The following is a 20,020-nucleotide window of genomic DNA, read 5'->3' on the forward strand; positions in this document are numbered from 1 at the left end:
TGACCATTTCAGTGACGTTGATTTTGATGGCTCCCTCTGGGATCTCCACGATCTTGTGGTAACCCACTTTGGACAGGCTGTGATGGAAGAGACCAGAAACCAGCCGACAGGCCGTGTTGTCCCCACCGCACACACCACATTTATCCAGCACCTTCATCGAACCTAGCAGCTCATCACAGCCTGGACTCTGTGATACACACACACACACACACACACACACACACACAATAAAACACAACAGAAACAGATACAGTGAAGCATCTGCAGCTATTTTCACCTCATGATCTTACCATGATTAGACACAAAAGTAAACACAGTACTACTAGTTGTAGCCTAGTACTGGACTAGTAATCAGAAGGTCACTGGTTCAAGCCCCACCACTGACAGGCTGTTGGGCCCTTGACTGTATACTGTCCCAGTAATAAGTTGGATAAAAAGCATCTGCTAAATGCCGAAAAAATGTAAATATACAGTACTTAAACACTGGCACTGGACTAGTGTTTGGAAGGTTGTTAGTTCAAGCCCCAGCATTACTATGTTGGGCCCATGAGCAAGGCCCTTAACCATCAATTGCATTCACTGTATTCAGTCACAATTGTGAGCATTAAACACAGTAGTGGACACAATATTGGAGACGGCACACTGGTGAACATACTAGTGAACACAGTAGTGGATGCAGTATGGAACACAGTAGTGGATGCAGTATGGAACACAGTAGTGGATGCAGTATGGAACACAGTAGTATATGCAGTATGGAACACAGTAGTGGATGCAGTATGGAACACAGTAGTGGATGCAGTATGGAACACAGTAGTATATGCAGTATGGAACACAGTAGGGAACTGCATACACTACTGTATATGCAAAGCAGTTGGCAGATCATTTAATATGACTAAAGTGGGAGGAAAACGGGGTAAATTGCATAAAAAATGAGTCTTGATCATGCAAAAACTGTGTAAGAGCAACTTTTTTGTCTGTATGCTAAGAGTAAAAAACAGAAGCATGTACATTCACTACAACACAAGAAAGTGAGTCTCACAAGCTAACCTGAGACAGGCCTGAGAGGTTCTTCTCTAATAAATCCAATAAAATAAAAACATTATATTGTAACCCCCAGATGGCACAGAGCCCGAGAGAGCATCTAATAGTTTTTCCTTCCTCCGAGTCCCTTGAGGGCTAAAACTCTCATGTTTGACCTTAAAGCACTTTATTTCTCTGTGTAATCTGCTCTCGGTGGGTGGTGCTCACTGACTCCGGAGGAACTAGCGATGAACCGGAGTAAAGATTTAAACCTCCCTTAAATCCACTTTCAGCTGGAGACGGTTAGGCTGGTCACAAACTATGTAGCTTATCATGTGAATTCTTTACTATTAGTACTGAAATAAATAGTAACAATCCTTAATATACTACAAAATTAATCAATAACCAGAACTTTAATGCTGAGTGTTACCGCCCCATCTGGGGATCGAACCCAGGACCTTCTTGTTGTGAGGCGACAGTGCTACCCACTGAGCCACCTTATGACTAAACTGGGAGGACAATTCGACATAAAATACACTATGTTACCAAAAGTATTCACTCACCCATCCAAATCATTGAATTCAGGTGTTCCAATCACTTCCATAGCCACAGGTGTATAAAACCAAGCACCTCGGCATGCAGACTGCTTCTACACACATTAGTAAAAGAAAGGGTCGCTCAGTGGAGCTCAGTGAATTCCAGCGTGGTACCGTGTTGCCACCTGTGCAACAAGTCCAGTTGAGTTTGGTGTGGAAGAACTTGACTGGCCTGCACAGAGTCCTGACCTCAACCCGATAGAACATCTTTGGGACGAATTAGAGTGGAGACTGTGAGCCAGGCCTTCTCGTCCAGCATTAGTGTCTGACCTCACAAATGCGCTTCTGGAAGAATGGTCAAAAATTCCCATAAACACACTCCTAAACCTTGTGGAAAGCCTTCCCAGAAGAGTTGAAGCTGTTATAGCTGTAAAGGGTGGCCGACATCATATTAAACGCTATGGATTAAGAATGGGACGTCACTCAAGTTCATATGCGTGTGAAGGCAGACGAGCGAATACTTTTGGCAGTATAGTGTATGAGGTGTTGTACCTGAAAACGCTGAAAAACACCAGTGTAGCCAGACTGGTGGCCCATGATTTTAATGGTTTTCAGGAAGGGAACCAAACACCTTTTTTGTTGCCATCAAATCCTATCCAGTTTAAATTTGATCTGTTTTACATTCACACTAAAATAAACACTCGTACTGTATTTCAGTAAGTTATCATCCCACATCTTATCATGGTATCCCATCATCCCCTAGGATTTGGCCTGGCTGGTTTTCATGCACAGCAGCTTTTGTAGCAGAAACTCCATTATGAGGCATGAAGGTGGTGAGTTTGGCCCTGAACAGAGCATCAAACCTCAGATATTTCATCAAACCTCATCTGATCTCAGGCCAAAACTTTGTCATCCTGTCCTGAGCGGTGAACACGAGCTACTGAGAGACGAGGACGTAATCGGAGAGGAGCCGTGATCCTCTAAGATCTGAGAAACATGACATTGTGATGAAAAAGGAAAACTCGCTGAGTTTAGAGGAATAATCTCGAACTGCAACGTTACCCAAAGCCTCGACACTTTTCTGATCAGTTTACGAGAAATGAGCAGCCATGCTAAAGCGGCAGTAAAAGATAAAGACGTTAGCACAGGCTCTTAAAGTCCTGCTGCTGTACGTACTGAGAGGAGAAACGTCATGACGCCCCTGAATCCCACCGAAACCGCTGCATGTGTGCAGCATGTGGCCTCCACATGAGGAGTCGACCGCAGCCTGCTTAATGAAGACGTAAACAGCATCCGCTCTTGCTAAGGCTAGCCACACTGTTTTGGCTCACAGATCTGGCTTCTCTTACATTATGTGTCTGTCTGAAAACCTGGTGATCTCTCTACACGGTCGCATTTACGTCATCCGGCACTTTAATTCTGAGTGATGATCTGACTGAATAACGAGGGAGCATCCAACGCTTCCTCAGCGCTAAAGGCAATCCCAGCATTCAGTGCGGCACGACTTTTCTCATAAAAAATGACAAACTTGTTGGACGGATGCATCATGATGTTGTAGATCCAGCTTATCCTTGGTCTTCTGAGTCCTTCCACACGTCCTGGCAGGTTCTGGCTCGGCTCACATTTTTTCTAGATTAGGATTTTTTGTTTCTTAAATAGTGTGCAGATCTTTTCCACATCTGCTGTTCTATCTAATTACGGTACTTTTTTCTAGTATATAAAGTGTTCTGGCTCTGAAGGGCAGTGGTATCTCTGCCCTGTGATGAACTGGCGACCTATATTTCGTCCAATGAATCAGAACCGTCGCGACCCTGACAAGTATGCAGCAGTGGTCAGCCAATAAATAAATAAATAAATTCATTCATTTATTATTATTATAAATAGTGGTAGTATTAACATTATTGGCATTATTGTCGAGAGAATTTTTTCAGATAAAGGAAATCTAGATGTGTTTTTTATTTTTAATATATGAGAGATTATAATTGACAGTAAAATATTATTCTATTCTATTATTGTTATGATTATTACTATTATTTTTATTATTTTTATCATTATTATTATTATTATTCGAGAGCATTTATTCAGATAAACAGATTTCACAATGTGTGCTTTTTATAATCAATGTATGAGAGATTATAAGGCATACACAGCAGTAAAATGCATTATATTATTATTATTATTATTAGGGTGGTACGGAGGCTTAGTGGGTAGCACTGTCGCCTTACAGCAAGAAGGTCCTGGGTTCGATCCCCAGGCGAATCGGTCCGGGTCCTTTCTGTACAGAATTTGCATGTTCTCCTTGTGTCTGCGTGGGTTTCCTCCCGGAGCTCCGGTTTCCTCCCACTGTCCAAAAACATGCAGTAGGTTAATTGGAGACACTGAATTGCCCTATAGGTGAATTGGTGTGAATGTGTGGGTGTGTGTGTCTGCCCTGCGAAGGACTGGCGCCCCGTCCAGGGTGTTACTGTGTACCTTGTGCCCATTGAAATGCTGGGATAGGCTCCAGCACCCTCCCGCAACCCTAATTGGATAAGCGGATAAGAAAATAAATGAATGAATGAATGACTGAATTAATGAATGATTGTTATTATTTTAAACTTCGATCCACACAGAGCAGTTCATGCTCACTGCAAGGACTCCATTGTTTTTAGTATCCGTCCTCACTCTTCATTAATCAACTCACGAACCTCACCGTCTCTGTATTTCAGAAATGGGATAGTCTGGGATTACGAACCAAAGCTGTGAGCCCAGCACGTCACTGCCAGTATAAACACAAGCTATAGGAGCTACTGGAAAGCAGCAGCCTGAATCAGCACTTGTGATGTTCTGCACAGCGTCTGTTTTATTTCAGCAGTGATTTATTCCACCTCTGGGGTCCGACGTGAGCGAGACGGAAATCTTCCCTCTTCAGCCCAAGGGGTTCATGTGTTAGCGCTGTAGTGACGCTCACACCCAGACGGACTGAAGGGAAGCCGTGAGGCAGAGGCTAACATCACACCATAAACACAAAAAGCTAATAAACGCAGCTGAAATGGTCGTCAGTGTTGATCCAGCTGCTGTGATATCTATATATTAAATATAGATAATCAGTGTGTCAGAAAAACACACAGTCATTTCAAATGCTCAACCCTCATGTTCTCTTTGGGGTCCCTGAGACCCCAATATCCTAATCCTTTTTTCAATCAACTTGATACTTCATGAATTCTCCTAATTTTGGGGTACGTGCAAATCTCTCTATGTCCTTGGCTGCTCCCATTAGAGGTCACCGGTGGATCATGATCCGCATTATTGATTTGGCACAGTTTTTACACCAGATGCCCTTCCTGACACAACCCTCCCTATTTATCCGGGCTTGGGACCGGCACTACAGTGCTCTGGTTTATGCATCCTAGTGGCTCTGTACCTATAGGACAATTCAGTATCTCCAATTAACCTGACTGCATGTTTTTGGACTGTAGGAGGTAACCGGAGCACCCGGAGGAAACCCACGCAGACACGGGGAGAACATGCAAACTCCACACAGAAAGGACCCGGACCGCCCCACCTGGGGATCAAACCCAGGACCTTCTTGCTGTGAGGCAACAGTGCTACCCACTTAGCCACCGTGCCACCCTGTACATGCAAATATACAATATTTTTAATCTGATATTGGGTCTGTTTGAAAAAACCCAGTGAGCTGCCTTACTGCCTACCTGATCAGCTGCTTAAGTAGAGAGGATTCTAATAAGACATGGAACTCATAAGGCAGATTATTTAGACGCACTACTTCTACAGTGATTGCGCTCATTACGTCAGCCTCAGGCTATTCAAACCAATGATCTGAGATGGCACAACCCACTAGCACACCAGCTAACGTCTCCCTCCGTGTACCGAAGCTTAAACTGTCCCTGAAGAGCCCAAATGTACAAATAAATGACACTTGTGCACTTTTATACAAATTAAAAATCAGTGAGAATTTATTTACATTAAAAAGAACTCCGTTGGTTGCTCCGCTCTGCATTTGTCCACCGTGTTTATGATCTTTTGTGAGAAAAGTCGCCTCAGTAGGAGCATTTTAAGGGATCTAAGAATTTAGACATGCCCTCTTCTCAGGAGTGTAGGATGACGTAAAATGCGTCTGTGTAGAGAGATCAACAGGTTTTCAGACAGACCCACTGTGTTCCAAACACCCCCAAATGGGCTCTCAGAGACCCTACAGCTAGAAACCATCAATAAAATGTTATTAGTTTTTTGGTGTTGAGGGTACAGCTGACCCTCCTACACACACACATACACACACAATGCTGGTGTCACTGGGACCCCAAAGATTCAGAAAATGAAGTAATGTTAACAGAACACAAGTGTTAACATAAGACTATTTAAGGCTCATTAATAGCTAAAATATAATTATAGAACTCGCCATCCAGGTTACAGAAACACACTCGACTTTGAGATTTTGGTTCATGTCCATATTTGTCAGTTGCACTTTAACGCTACAGGTCTCCTGTCGGTGTGTCTCATTCCAAAGATTCTCTGCTGAATTCAGATCCAATAACTGGGACGGCTATTAAAAATAAACATGCACCCTTTGCACCCTTATGTGTAAACTGTAAAGCAGGTTCTGAATTAAAATCCCAAAATATCCTGTGATGCCTCTCTGCCTACCATTCTGGCAATTTTGATGTGAACATTAACTGAAGCTGTTTGATTCATATTCATATGATTTTATCAAGTGATAGTCTATTATGCTAACCCACCACAGCTGAGAACAGGGTTTGAATATTACAGGTGCAATTGGCTGGAAAGACCACAAGAAAAGACCAATAACTTTAGATGGCAAAGTGGTGGACAGATTTTGCCTGCTTGGATCAATTATTATTACCAAAGTGTCCAGCTGTCAGAAAATGGAACTTGGCAGAACAAGAACTGGAACTGGGAAAGATCTTCAGAAGATGACAAAGGGCAGAACTGTCCAGACTACGGTCCTCTCTGAAGTTCTTTATGGATAAGGAGAAAACCTTGGACAGGAGAGACCTTGGACAGCAAAGAAGACGCTGACTTAAAGCCCAAATAACCATATATTCATATATGTGCAAAAAACCAATTCATTGGACAAGACAATAATGCCTGGAAGAGTTGAAGGTAAAAGAGGAAGAGGACGGCCAGCAAGAATATGGAGTAATATTGAACAGGCTATTAAGGAGCCTGAAGACCCAAACAGAAGACACAATGTACTGGAGAAACACTAAACTATACAAATAATGTTAATAATAATTACAAACAACAACAACAATGTATTTATATACAGTACATAATACTTTATAAAGCCTGACATAAGCCTCTTCGGCGGTATGGTGGGTAGCACTGTTGCCTCACAGCAAGAAGGTCCTGGGTTTGATCCCCAGGTGAAGCAGCCTGGGTCATTTCTGTGTGGAGTTTGCATGTTCTCCCCGTGTCTGCGTGAGTTTCCTCCGGGAGCTCCAGTTTCCTCCCAAAGTACAAAGACATGCAAGTGAGGTAAATTAGAGACACTAAAATTGTCCATGACTGTGTTTGACATTAGACTTGAACTGATGAATCTTGTGTAAGCAGTAACTACCTGTCATAACATAAGCCTAGATGCCCAATGATGCCCACAATGTTCCCATAAACAGATATTATTGCGTATATTATATTATGTGTATTTATCTAATATTTATGCCTACGAAGTGTAATTCATTTTAGCATAGCACCTGTTCTTCTGTATTCAGGCTTATGCAGGCCATTTTTGAGTATATAACACGTTATAAATGCCTTATTATAATCTATTATAAATACAAATCTTAAGATGGTAGTATCTATTTTCTCTTGTATTTTAATGTTGTTTTACAGGCGGGTTTAGATTCCGTCAGGTCTCTGAAGCATAGGGCTTGTTTTTAAAGCATTATTCATGTTTATATATGTAAGGATCGAAAAAGAAAACCACAGGATGCCAATTTGGCGGCCCCCTGCGTTGGCATACATCAGCCAGTGTGGGGCCGGAGAGGCCTGCACTGACAGCTTAACGACGTGGGGGATCAGAAGGCAGTCAGTGGGAGCCTGGAGGCCGACCGACATGAGAAATATAACCTGGTAAAGGTGGAAGTTCAGGAGAAGAATGCGGCTGAAAAAAACGTTATTTAAATTAGTGGTTCACAACTGTAGGGTTGCTGCCTGCTAGGGGGGGCAATTAAGATTTCCGGGGTGGATTTAAGATGATAAATAATAGAGAAATATATTAAATTAGAACATAAAATATACTACACAAGTACACCACAATCTAGCTCTACCGTCAGCTACAGTCTGGGTTCAGGACTCCATCATGTAAAAGACACTAGTCAAATTTAGGATTCATGTGATGGTAGCAATGAGCAGAGTAGCCTGAATGATCCCAAAATCTTATGGGACTGTGTTTGGAATCCAAGGTTCAAATCCCCAGCATTTACATTACATTTACTTTTTCGGTATTTAGCAGATGCTTTTATCCAAAGCTTACAGTACTTTGACAGTATCCTGTCTAAGCAATTAAGGGTTAGGGGTCTTGCTCAAGGGCCCAACAGTGACAACCTGGCAGTGTTGGGTCATGAACCATTGACCTTTTGATTACTAGTACAGTACCTTTACCATTAGGCGGTCGGACGTCTACATACAGAGTGGGGAAGGGGGTGGTAGCCGAGGCCCCGTGATGGACTGGTGATTAGCATCCTGTCCAAGATGTTACAGCATTGCACCCAGTAGTTCTAGGAAAACCAGATCCAACCGTGACCATGTTCACGATAAAGTGGTGGTTTGAACCCTGGATCCCAGCAATAGTGTGCTTTTTATTATTCATGATCTGTTTCTTAATCAAACATAATCTTATAAGATTTGGGGATCATTCAGGCTACTTTCCTAATTGCTCCAATCACATAAATCCTAAATTAGTCCTGAACCCTGACTGCAGCTGACGGTAGAGCTAGATTGTGGTGTACTTGTGTAGAATATTTTATGTTCTAATTTAATATATTTCTATATGATTGATCATCGTACATCCAGATGATGGGTTCTGAAGTCTGAATATTGGGGTTTTGTTATGTGTGGCGCTTAAGTTACCACGACAGTCCAAAAGAAGAACAAAATATTACCAGTCATGGTTAAAGTACAGTGATGGTGTGGTGATGATCGGCTCCTTTAGTGCCTGGGTGATTAATACAAAAGCTAAGTGGTTAAATGGCCAATTTGTTGGACCCTTGAGCGAGGCACTTAACCAACTTAAGTTGCTTGGGATATAAAGGCATCTGCCAAATGCCATAAATGTGAACACAATGAGACAACTATTCCAAAAAGCAAAAACTACTACTACTACTACGAGACAACTATGAGACAGCTATTCCAAAGAGTCTACATCTGAATGGCTGAGTCAAGGTCCTGACTTAAACCCTGCTGAGATGCTGTGACTGGACCATAAACACTTTGTTGTCAGATGCCGCCCAGTGAGGCTGAATTACAGCACTTCTGTAGAGAAAGGGAAGCACAAAAATTCAAGACTTATCTTTAACGATTGGAAGCATTTTTTATCTGATAAAATTACCATTTAAAGAAGCTTTTTGTGTTTTACTCAGGTTGTCTGATAAAAAAAAATTTGGGTTGAAGAGCTATAATGAATGTGGCGTGCAGATCTAATTTAATACTGACAGAGAATTGTCCCCCCAATATTCAGATATGCTCAAAATGCCCCCCAATCTACTTCCTCGGCTTGCTCCCGTTAGGGGTCGCCTGACACAACCCTCCCTATTAATCTGGGCTTGGGACCAGCACTACAGTGCACTGGTTTATGCATCCTTGGTACCTATAGGACAATTCAGTGTCTCCAATTAGCCTGGCTGCATGTTTTTGGACTGTGGGAGGTAACCGGAGCACACGGAGACGAAACCCACGCAGACACGGGGAGAACATGCAAACTCCGCACAAAAGGACCCGGACCGCACCACCTGGGGATCGAACCCAGGACCTTCTTGCTTCATGCTGCCCCAAAACGCCCCCCCCCCCTCCCCTCCCCCCCAATATACTGATGTAAATATTATAAATCAATAAATTCCACTCCATTGCGTTTTACAATAGCAGGAACCTGCGGCATAGATTTGCCTGCTCCAATGTTTAATTAATGGGTATAGCATTAACACATACTTAAAATCAGATTAGTGAATGCAAAAATAGTTTTTTTAAAGAATCTGGTGTGGCGTGATGGTAAAAGCCACGCCGCTGGTAACAGGAGTGCCCGAGTATCAGGGGTTCGAATTCCAGACTGGGCTCACAAATACAGAAAGTTCATTACATTAGGCTTTACATGAACCCTGGCCACTGTGTAGACACGTATCAGTGCAACCTTAGTGCTGGTCTCAAGCCCGGATCAATAGGAGGGCTGCATCAGGAAAGAAGCAGCAAATGCGCCCCCTAATCTGAGCAGCTGAAAGAATTATTGTCATCATCATTGAATTAATCGTTCCTTAATAATAGGACACAATACAACCTAACACATGAACTAACACTTAACAGATCTGTTTTGTATTTTTTAAAGAATAGAACTTTTTATAATAATACAGAAAGCAAAACATGCTCATCTAGTTCATGTATAAAAATGATTCCAAATCATTCATTAGATTCCATTATGGTTAAAACGACAGTTCCAAAACTTTCAGCAAGTACCCGTCTGGACACTCGAGCTTGGTCCCTACCTGTGGCCAGCAGAGCACATGTGCATGAAGACAGAGCAGAAGCAGCAGGAAAGTGGAGAGCATCGTATCTCATTCACACAGCAGCGCTACAGAACGTTAAAATCCACACAAACACCCGGCTCTCCTAAATCCTAAATCTCAGCGCAACTCATCAAATCCTCAGCGCAACTCATCCCCACTACACGTCCAGAGACCCGAGGGCATCCCGTTCCAGTCCCGCACGGCTCTGAGGAGAGGGACGGACTGGTAAAGCTGAGGGAGGAGGTACTGCTGAAGGAATGGGGGGAGTGAGGAGGATATAAAAGTGAGAGGAAATGAGAGAGTGTGAGAGAGAACGATACACTGGATATACTAATGCGAGGGTGTTTGGATTCAACACTGGTAAGAACTACAGGTACAAGTAGCTGCCGTGGCTTTAATGGCTTAACTTGTCCCAGTAGAGGGAAGGGACATTGCAGATCACTCACTCACTTTCTTAACCGCTTATCCAATCAGGGTCGCAGGGGGGTGCCAGTCCATCGCAGGGCAGACACACATACACACACACACCCATTCACCTATAGGGCAATTCAGTGTCTCCAATTTACCTACTGTTTTTTGGACTGTAAGAGGAAAACCACACAGACACGGGGGGAACATGCAAACTTCACACAGATAGGACCCGGTCCCTCCCCCCTGGGGATCGAACCCAGGACCTTCTTGCTGTGAGGCGACAGTGCTACTCACTTAGCCACCGTGCCGCCCATTGCAAATCAATACAGGGTTATAAATACGTTCTGAAAATAAGGTGAATCATATGTTTCGGACCCTGGACTCAACAGATCTTAATAAATATTTAATAATTACAATAAAATACACCATTAAAACTGCCTAACACCTTAACTACCATATATTTTCTTTATTTTGTCTGAAAATGTTATTCCATGTACATAGTTTGCATGTTACAACAAGCCTGACTGCTCTGGAGATTATCTGGAAGGCTCAATTACAGAATCATGTCCTTCTGCCCTACCAAATTTGGCTGGCTGAGGGGGCATTGAGGCGCAGATGCTTGACGTATCAGTTCCTCTTAACTGACAGTCGCCAGCACTGAGATCTTGAGCTCGCAAGTTTGAATCTCAGCTTCACTATAAGCCACTTAGACATGCATAGAAAGGCCAGAGGGATTCCTCATCACTGCTGCAGTTAGGACCCCTGCTGGCTGGTCAAGGTGCTGCACAAGGTGCGTGACTTTCTGTGATACTGATTCCTGCGTGAACCCGCCTCGTTCAGGTGAAAAAGAAAGCATTTGGCAACTGCACACATGTCGGGGGAGGGGGTCATGTTAGAATCTTCAGTCAGAATCAGGTAATTAGATACAGCTAAATTAAGAGAAAATAGGAAATTATTAAAAAGAATTAAAAACACTCACAAAGCTTCAAATCTTGACTTACAGGGAGCAACTAAAGATATTTTTGGGTGGCATCAGGAACCTTTTCTGAACAGACGAAGCTGTTTGGTCCACAGCGAATAGAACGTCGCTGAGATTTGATGGGTTTTAGACAGAACAGTAGTCATTAACTCAACAAATTAAAAGCATTACTGTCCGATGTGTTAAACATGACAAGTACAGAATATAAAAGGTTTAATCAGGATGAGGAATGAAGGGGTGAGGAGAGGACCAGAGGGGACCTGCACTTTAACCTTGTCAAATAAAGTCAGTGTTAATCCTATCTGAAAAATGACTAAGGAAAATGCTTTTTGGCAAAGCATTGGAATGAATCAGTTTAGTTCATGCTTTGGCTGGGCCACTCAAGGGCCTTCCAGGCTTGCTCTGGAGAAGGTTGTTTTCATAAATGTTCCTGTATTTGGGTGCATAAATGTTCCTGTATTTGGGTTTTTACCAGTCTCCGTGTTCCTGCTGCTAAAAAGCACTGGCATAGCATGATGCTACCACCACCTTGTTTCACTGTAGGAATAGTATAAGCCAGACGATATACAGTGCCTGTTCATTTTACTCCAAACAGGCGTCATATTGCCACTCTGCCATAAAGGTCACTTTTACACACTGGACCTTTGAAGCCCTTAAGATGACAATTGGAAGCACTGTGGGACACCTTTATGACACCTGATTAGAACACTCTGCCAGGTAGGAAACCATACATTGCCATGCTGAACCAGTAATTCCAAGGTTGGAGTGGGTAGACATGAGCATTCTGTGACTGACTGTATTGAAGATTGCAGAAGGTCAAGGAGGATCAGAACTGACGACAGTTTGACTCTCTAGGCAGCAAGAAGTTTGGGTTTTTGGGGTGTTTTTGTTTTACCTCCCCAACCTCCCAACCAAGGCCCTTTTTGCATGTAATTCCAATTTATGTAGACGGCCAAATCTGAAAAAGGTTCATTGGTGTGCTAAGCTTTCGTTATTTTAAAACATTCAGCCAGCAGTGATCCTGGGAACACTTAGAGTTATATGATGTTTTATATTCTTGCCCTGATCTCAAAGCTGATGTTTATCTCAGACCAGTGAGTCTCAGTGTGTGTATGGTGTGTGTGTGTGTGTGTGTGTGACCTGTATTCCTGTTTCCTTACTCAGTAACACTCTTACCGGGGTTGGAGATGGAGTCGTACAGCAGGAGAAGGAAAAGATTCACTGAGTCTGGGAGAGAAATTAGACCCAGCAAGGTCAAACCAGTAGCTCGTCAGGATGACAGAATAGGAAAGAGCAACGAGAAAACCAGACTGAGGAGGAAGTGCAGAGTTGGTCTACATTTCTACAGTCTGATCAGATCTGCTCGGTCGAGGTCTTGGCATGGAGATCTCCAGGTATATATATCAGCTCAGTCTTACTCAGGTTGAGTTTCAGGTAATGAGCCGACATCCATAATGAGTTCTTTACCAGACGTGCCGAGATGCAGGCTGAGACTCGTGTGTCTGAAGGAGGGAATTTATTTTTAAATTTTTGGCATTTGGCAGACGCTTTTTATCCAAAGCGACTTACAGTACTGTGACAGTATACTGTCTAAGTAATTAAAGGTTAATAGCCTTGGTAACCTTTCAGTGGTGGGGCTTGAACCAGCGACCTTTCGATTACTAGTCCAGTACATTAACCGCTAGGCTACAACTGCTCAGAATGACAGAATGAGCTGAGTTTCATGTAGATGAAAAACAGAAAAGGGCCAAGTACAGAGCCCTGAGGGACACCAGTTGAAAGACTGTATAGAGTGGCTTCAGATTCCTTCCATTACACATCGTAATAACACCCTTCCAGGTAGGAAGCCATCCACTAAGATGTTAAACTAGTTGTCCCAATGTTGGAGAGCTCTGTGAGAATTCTGTGACTGCAGAAGGTCAAGGAGGACCAGAACTGATGACAGTTTGGCTGCTTTGGCAGCATTAAGTTTCTGTGTTGTGTGCTGCCTTGAAGCCAGACTGTCAGTTCTACAATTACTGACTGTAGTCCATCTTTTTCTCTGCATGCTTTTTTAGCCTGCTTTCACCCTGTTCTTCAACGGTCAGGACCTCCACAGGACCACCACAAAGCAGGTATTATTTGGGTGGTGGATCATTCTCAGCACAGCAGTTTTTAAATACTGTGTCCACTCACTGTCCAGTCTATAAGACACTCCTACCTAGTTGTACCACCTTGTAGATGTAAAGTCAGAGACGATCGCTCATCTATTGCTGCTGTTTGAGTCGGTCGTCTTCTAGATCTTCATCAGTGGTCACGGGGCGCTGTTGGCGGATATATTTTGGGTGGTGGACTATTCTCAGTCCAGCAGTGACAGTGAGGTGTTTATTAACTCCAGCAGCACTGCTGTATCTGATCCACTCATACCAGCACAACACACACTAACACACCACCACCATGTCAGTGTCACTACAGTGCTGAGAATAATACCTACTCTGTGGGGGTCCTAACCATTGAAGAACAGCATGAAAGCAGGTTTAAAAAGTATGTAGAGAAATAGATGGACTACAGTCAGTAATTGTAGAACTACAAAGTGCTTCTATATGGTAAGTGGAGCTGATAAAATGGACAGTGAGTGTAGAAACAAGGAGTGGTGTTAATGTTATGGCTGTTATGGCTGATCGGTTTATGTCAGAAATAACTTACAAGACAATATGGGATGCTTCAAGTAATTAAATAACCAGCACAGACTCCATATTTAAACCCCATCAAGATGGTTTGGGATGAACGAGTTCAACATATTTGTGGGAACTTCTGCAGCAGTTTTATAAAGCACTTCCTGATTTCTGATTCTATTTTCTCTCCAACTGTTTTAATGCTTTAATTGTGATGTATATTGAAACATCAATCTGTGTAAATAAGAAAAAGAACTGGTAGAATTCAAAACTTTGGACCAGTAGTGTTTTATATTCTACAGTGCTGGCTGAACTTGAGTCTGACTGTATGAATGAATGAGTGATTGCTTTTACTGTCATTGTATATAATAAGGGGCCTAATTTGACGGACCTAGTTGAATGATAGAATAAATGGAAGCTACACTACACAGCACAGCTACTGTACTTAACACTTCCAGCATCCACAGAATTGGTTGTGTTTCCAGACTCAGTTACCCGAGGTTTTTAGCTGCTTTACACCTTGACATCTTGGATGTTTTGACTAATCGATTGCTAACTAAATTGCCGTAGGATTGCTAGGACGCCTCGTAGTGCAGATTAACCAGTAAACATGAGGCACTTAAACGCTACAAGAATGAAAAATGTTAAATCACTCAACACAAACCTTAAAGCAAATTGCATATTACACAGGAAAAAGCTCATTTCACAGTCTGTGAAGTAATTTTCACGACCACAGTCGAAATTTCCTTCCACAGTCCAAAGACGTTTAAGTGCGGTGAATTAGAGATACAAAATTGTCCATGACTGTGTTTGACATTAAACTTATTTATTTATTTATTAAGATTTTAAGTGTGTTTTACACACTTTGGTTACATTCATGACAGGACAGGTAGTTACTGCTTACACAACATTCATCAGTTCAAGTTTATATCAAACACAGTCCTGGACAATTCAGTGTATCCAATTCACCTCTCTTGCATGTTTTTGTACTGTGGGAGGAAACCAGAGCTCCCAGAGAAAACCCACACAGACACGGGGAGAATATGCAAACTCCACACAGAAAAGGACCCGAACCGCTTCACCAGCTACCCACCTGCTACCCACCGAGGCACTGTGCCACTCTTGTCCTGTCATTAATGTAACCACAGTGTTAAAATCCTAATAAATAAATAAATAAATAGGTCCTCTGTGATGTGGGTTCCCAAAAATCTGGAGACTCTTTCCACTTTTTCTTCTTTGATGTTTGAAGGTGTGAGGCTCTCACGGTGTCTTCTAAAGTCTATGATGATGTTCAGATAGTTCAGTGAACACCACTCCGTTAATTTGCAGATTTCTGCTCTGTAAGCAGTTTCATTCTCATTTGAAATAAAGCTCATCACTGTTGTGTCTGCAAATGTAATTTCTGAGCAGCGCTTGGGTCCGGTTACATTTGCAGTATGTATGCACAATGCCGCCGTTTGTAATGTGAATACTAAACAGCGCTACATATTAACGTGCTGTTATTTTGCTACGCGGCTCAGTGGGGGTGTAACGGAGGGTTAGCTCAGTGAGGTGTGAACCAGCGTAACATATGCTGCACGCATTTAGCGGAAAACGTCTGTAAATCTGTAGTGTTTGTGTAGTCAGATCACAGAAGTGCAGATCCCAGAGGGTGATATTTCAACAGGTCAAAGCTCCAGAAAACATTCAGGGAGGTCTGAAGCTCAACAGGTACTGCAGAATCAGAGCTGAAGTATTAAAGAAAGTCTGTCATGTGACCATTTTATAAAAACATTATAAACAATAAGGGGGCTTGATTTATACTCTTTATAAAGCTATTATGGTGACGTGTATAGAATTAAATAAAATATACAAGAAGTCTCAGTAAACAGAAAAAGAAAATGTATAGACAGACAGATAGACAGACAGACAGGCAGATAGATAAATAGACAGATAGGTAGACAGATGACAGACAGACAGATAGATAGATATATTATAGGTAGACAGACAGACAGATAGATAGATAGACAGGCATATACTGTAGATAGATTATAGATTGATAGATTGACAGTAAAACAGACAGACAGACAGATAGATAGATAAATAGATAGATAGATAAATAGACAGACAGATAGATAGATAAATAGATAGACAGATAGATGGATGGATGGATGGATGGATGGATGGATGGATGGATGGATGGATGGATGGATGGATGGATGGATGGATGGATGGATGGATGGATGGATGGATAGATAGATAGATAGATAGATAGATAGATAGATAGATAGATAGATAGATAGATAGACAGGCATATAGATGGATTATAGATTGATAGATTGACAGTAAAACAGACAGATAGATAGATAAATAGACCGACAGATAGATAGATAAATAGATAGATAGATAGATAGATAGATAGATAGATAGATAGATAGATAGATAGATAGACAGACAGACAGACAGACAGACAGACAGACAGACAGACAGACAGACAGACAGACAGACAGACAGACAGACAGATTGATAGACAGATTGATAGATTGACAGTAAAACAGACAGACAGACAGAGAGACAGATAGATAATGTTGGGACGCCACTTCTGTGATAATGTCACCACATGAGGTGGCATAATTTGAACAAATTGAACACACACACACACTTATAGGGCAATTCAGTGTCTCCAATTAACCTGACTGCATGTTTTTGGCCTGGGGACCCAGGACTTTCTTGCTGTGAGGCAACAGTGCTACCCACTAAGCCACTGTGCCACCCTCCACCACTATATGTTCTGGTCAAAATCACAATCATCAGCCATAATGAGATAAAATAGCTCTCAGTGAGACCAGCAGCAATAATACAATAAAAAATAAGACAAAAAATATATATAAATGTATAACTAGGTACAACACAAAATAAGATACAATTATAGAAATCTAGAGTATTTACATGGTGATATAAGGAATATAAGGCTATTCTTTTTAATAGTTTTTATACTTAGATCACGACAGAAATGTGAAGTCCTAGATCCTAAAACTTGTAAAGTTTTCAGTTTCCTGATTGCATGTAAATCTGTCCTGTTTCTGTCTAATTTTAAGAAATTGTTCTATATTTGTTGTTCTCTCTCATAATTTAGCTAATTTTTAATGAACTGTCTTATGCTGCTCTCTTTGTTTTTATCTTAATTATTCTTGATGTTGATGTACTATTTTGATTTTGTACTATGATTTGTATGGTGTATGTACGTATTTGTTTTGATTATTTGTCTTATGTAAAGCGTCTTTGAGTATCTTGAAAAGCGCTATATAAATAAAATGTATTATTATTTATTATTATTATAAATGCGTACACAGGTTTAAATTCACTGGATTCAATGTTTTTTTACTCCTGCTGGAATTATTTATAATGTCTGTGAGGATTTGATGACCCACACTCGGACCCGAGTCCTCTCCAGACAACCTAGGGTCCTTTAGAGGGGTAAGATGGTGCAGGTATGAGAGAGAAAGGCGACTGCTCCACACTGGATGGATTTCAGATCTCGGTTTGACTCAGACACCCGGGACTGAATGTTTTAACCAGATGGACATCTGGGACAGAAGGTAAAGAAAAAACAAGAGCAACTCAGGAACCACATGTTGAACTGAACTGGATTTCTCATAAATACAAACTCACACACCCACATTCTTTATTCTTTCTCTGCTGCCGTGTATAAAACTACGGAGTGGGACGTTTTTCTGGGCTGATGGGGCAAGAGGGGGCTCTAAAGAGACCATGAAGGTCTCAGTCATACCTCAGATGTTTGCATTCCTGGTGTTGATCATAACTAAATGAAACAAGATCTCATAAATCAAACAAGAAGGGTGCAAGTCAGACGGAGTGGGGAGGTTCATCCAAACCAAACCCCAAAAAATAACAGCGACCGATTAGAGAGTTTTTTTTCCCTTTGGTCAGAAAATATTGGCATGTATGATGGTGGCTTATTGCTAATTTGGCTGTATACTGGGGGAAAGGGGGTCAATTTTGTATTGAAATTCACGATCTTCCCTAAAACAAACTGACAAATTTGAAAAGAAATCCATGTGCTGCATGCAAAACTACTGAAAAGGTCAAGTCAAGTCAACCTTATTTATATAGCACTTTTTACAATAGACATTGTCTCAAAGCAACTTTACAGAAACCAGGACCGACAGACCAAAAACCCCTGTTGAGCAAGCCGAGGGCGACAGTGGCAAGGAAAAACTTCCTTAAAATTACAGGAAGAAACCTTGAGAGGAACCAGACCTCCGTCCTCCTTGGGTGGAAAAGGGCGCTCAGGAACTCAACGATTCGAATCTCAGCTCTGCTACCGGCAAGCTGGGCGCCAACACGAACACTGATTGGCTCGTTCGCAGGGAGGATGCCACAGAGGATTTTTTATAACCGATGCAATTATGACATCTGCTGGCTGACTGATGGCACTGCACAGAGACGGATCATGCGGTCAGTGCACAAAGCAGAAAAATGGGGGTTTCACACTACACCATCTATCACCAACTGGAATCGCAGGACAGCTTCTCTGGTCTCCCAAAATACGAAAGTGAAGAGGGGTTAAATGATACCACGTCCAAACATGCACGTCAACAAGTAGCGAGCGATCAAAGTTTGATGTGCCGCATAACAACAAGTAGGAAAAATAGGAACAGCATGGATTGTTTTATAGTGAGTTGGAGGTTAATTAATAAGTTTTGCAATGCAGCGTGGGTGTTTTGTAGAGAACGATCAGGTCAGAAATACTGTAAAACGTGTGTGTGTCAATGTGTTCTAATATAAACTACATTACGCCCCCGTATCACCTTTTTACACTCCTCCCCTGCGTTTCCCCTCACCTTGTATCTTGCGTTCTCATTGGCTGTTTGACATAGCACTTATTGTCAGTCGGGCAACTCAGATCCAGATATTCGATAAGCTGAATATCTCTCTTTGGTCCACTCAGATCGAGTTGTTGAGTAGTTCACACATGTCGATTGAGAGCTGAGTTTCGATTGCCGAAACTAGCACCGACCAATCGGTGAGCGAAAATCAGGACAAAAATCGTGTAGTGTGAACTAGGCATTACTCTACTCTCCTGAAATCATGCAGAAGATGGATTGGGTGCTATAAATAAAGGTGTGTGTGTATGAGTAAAGAAACTCCAATGTTCTGCACAGTGTTGAGACCTCAGTCTGACAGCCTGAACAGCTCTGGAATGAACCGGAACATCAACTGAGGCTTGCTTGGCCAACATCAGCGCCCAGCCATGTTTTGACTAAATTAACAGAATAAAAAAGCAAAAACATTTAAATTTTCTGCATTTAGCAGATGGTTTTATGCAAAGTGACTTACACTTCTGTGACAGTAAATTGTCTAAGCAATTGAGGGCCTTGCTCAAGGGTCCAACAGCGGCAACCTGGCAGTTCCTTAAAAAAAATACGAGCTGCAGGTAAAACTCTTACCTCACACTTTCCAGCCACGCAGATCGCCGTCTCGTTCTGTCCACATGGGGTCCCGTCGATGACCCGATCTGACTTGAGGACGTAGAAACGATAACCGATGGCCCGGCAGTTCAGCTGGCAGAGCTGCTCCACCGGAACTGTGTAAAGTGGCAGATGAAAACTATCACATCTGAGGTAGAACAATCATCTTCAGTCTGTTAAATTCCTGATCACATCACAGTCAACATGCCAGCTGAAT

General features: G+C 42.1%; 1 protein-coding gene across 1 annotated transcript in view; it reads right to left on the reverse strand.

Moving 5' to 3' along the window:
* LOC134323489 (thrombospondin type-1 domain-containing protein 4-like) overlaps positions 1–20,020 on the reverse strand; it is a 68,865-nt gene that overhangs the window by 40,623 nt on the left and 8,222 nt on the right. Inside the window, exons 6-7 of the mRNA XM_063005014.1 lie at positions 19,783–19,919; positions 1–187 (exon numbers count right to left, since the gene is read on the reverse strand). The exon at positions 1–187 is cut by the window's left edge and continues 18 nt beyond it. Of these exons, the coding sequence (XP_062861084.1) occupies positions 1–187; positions 19,783–19,919 (324 nt within the window). The remainder of the gene's footprint in view (positions 188–19,782; positions 19,920–20,020) is intronic.

The sequence above is a fragment of the Trichomycterus rosablanca genome, chromosome 11 (assembly GCF_030014385.1).
Source record: "Trichomycterus rosablanca isolate fTriRos1 chromosome 11, fTriRos1.hap1, whole genome shotgun sequence".
Classification (NCBI taxonomy): Eukaryota; Metazoa; Chordata; class Actinopteri; order Siluriformes; family Trichomycteridae; genus Trichomycterus; species Trichomycterus rosablanca.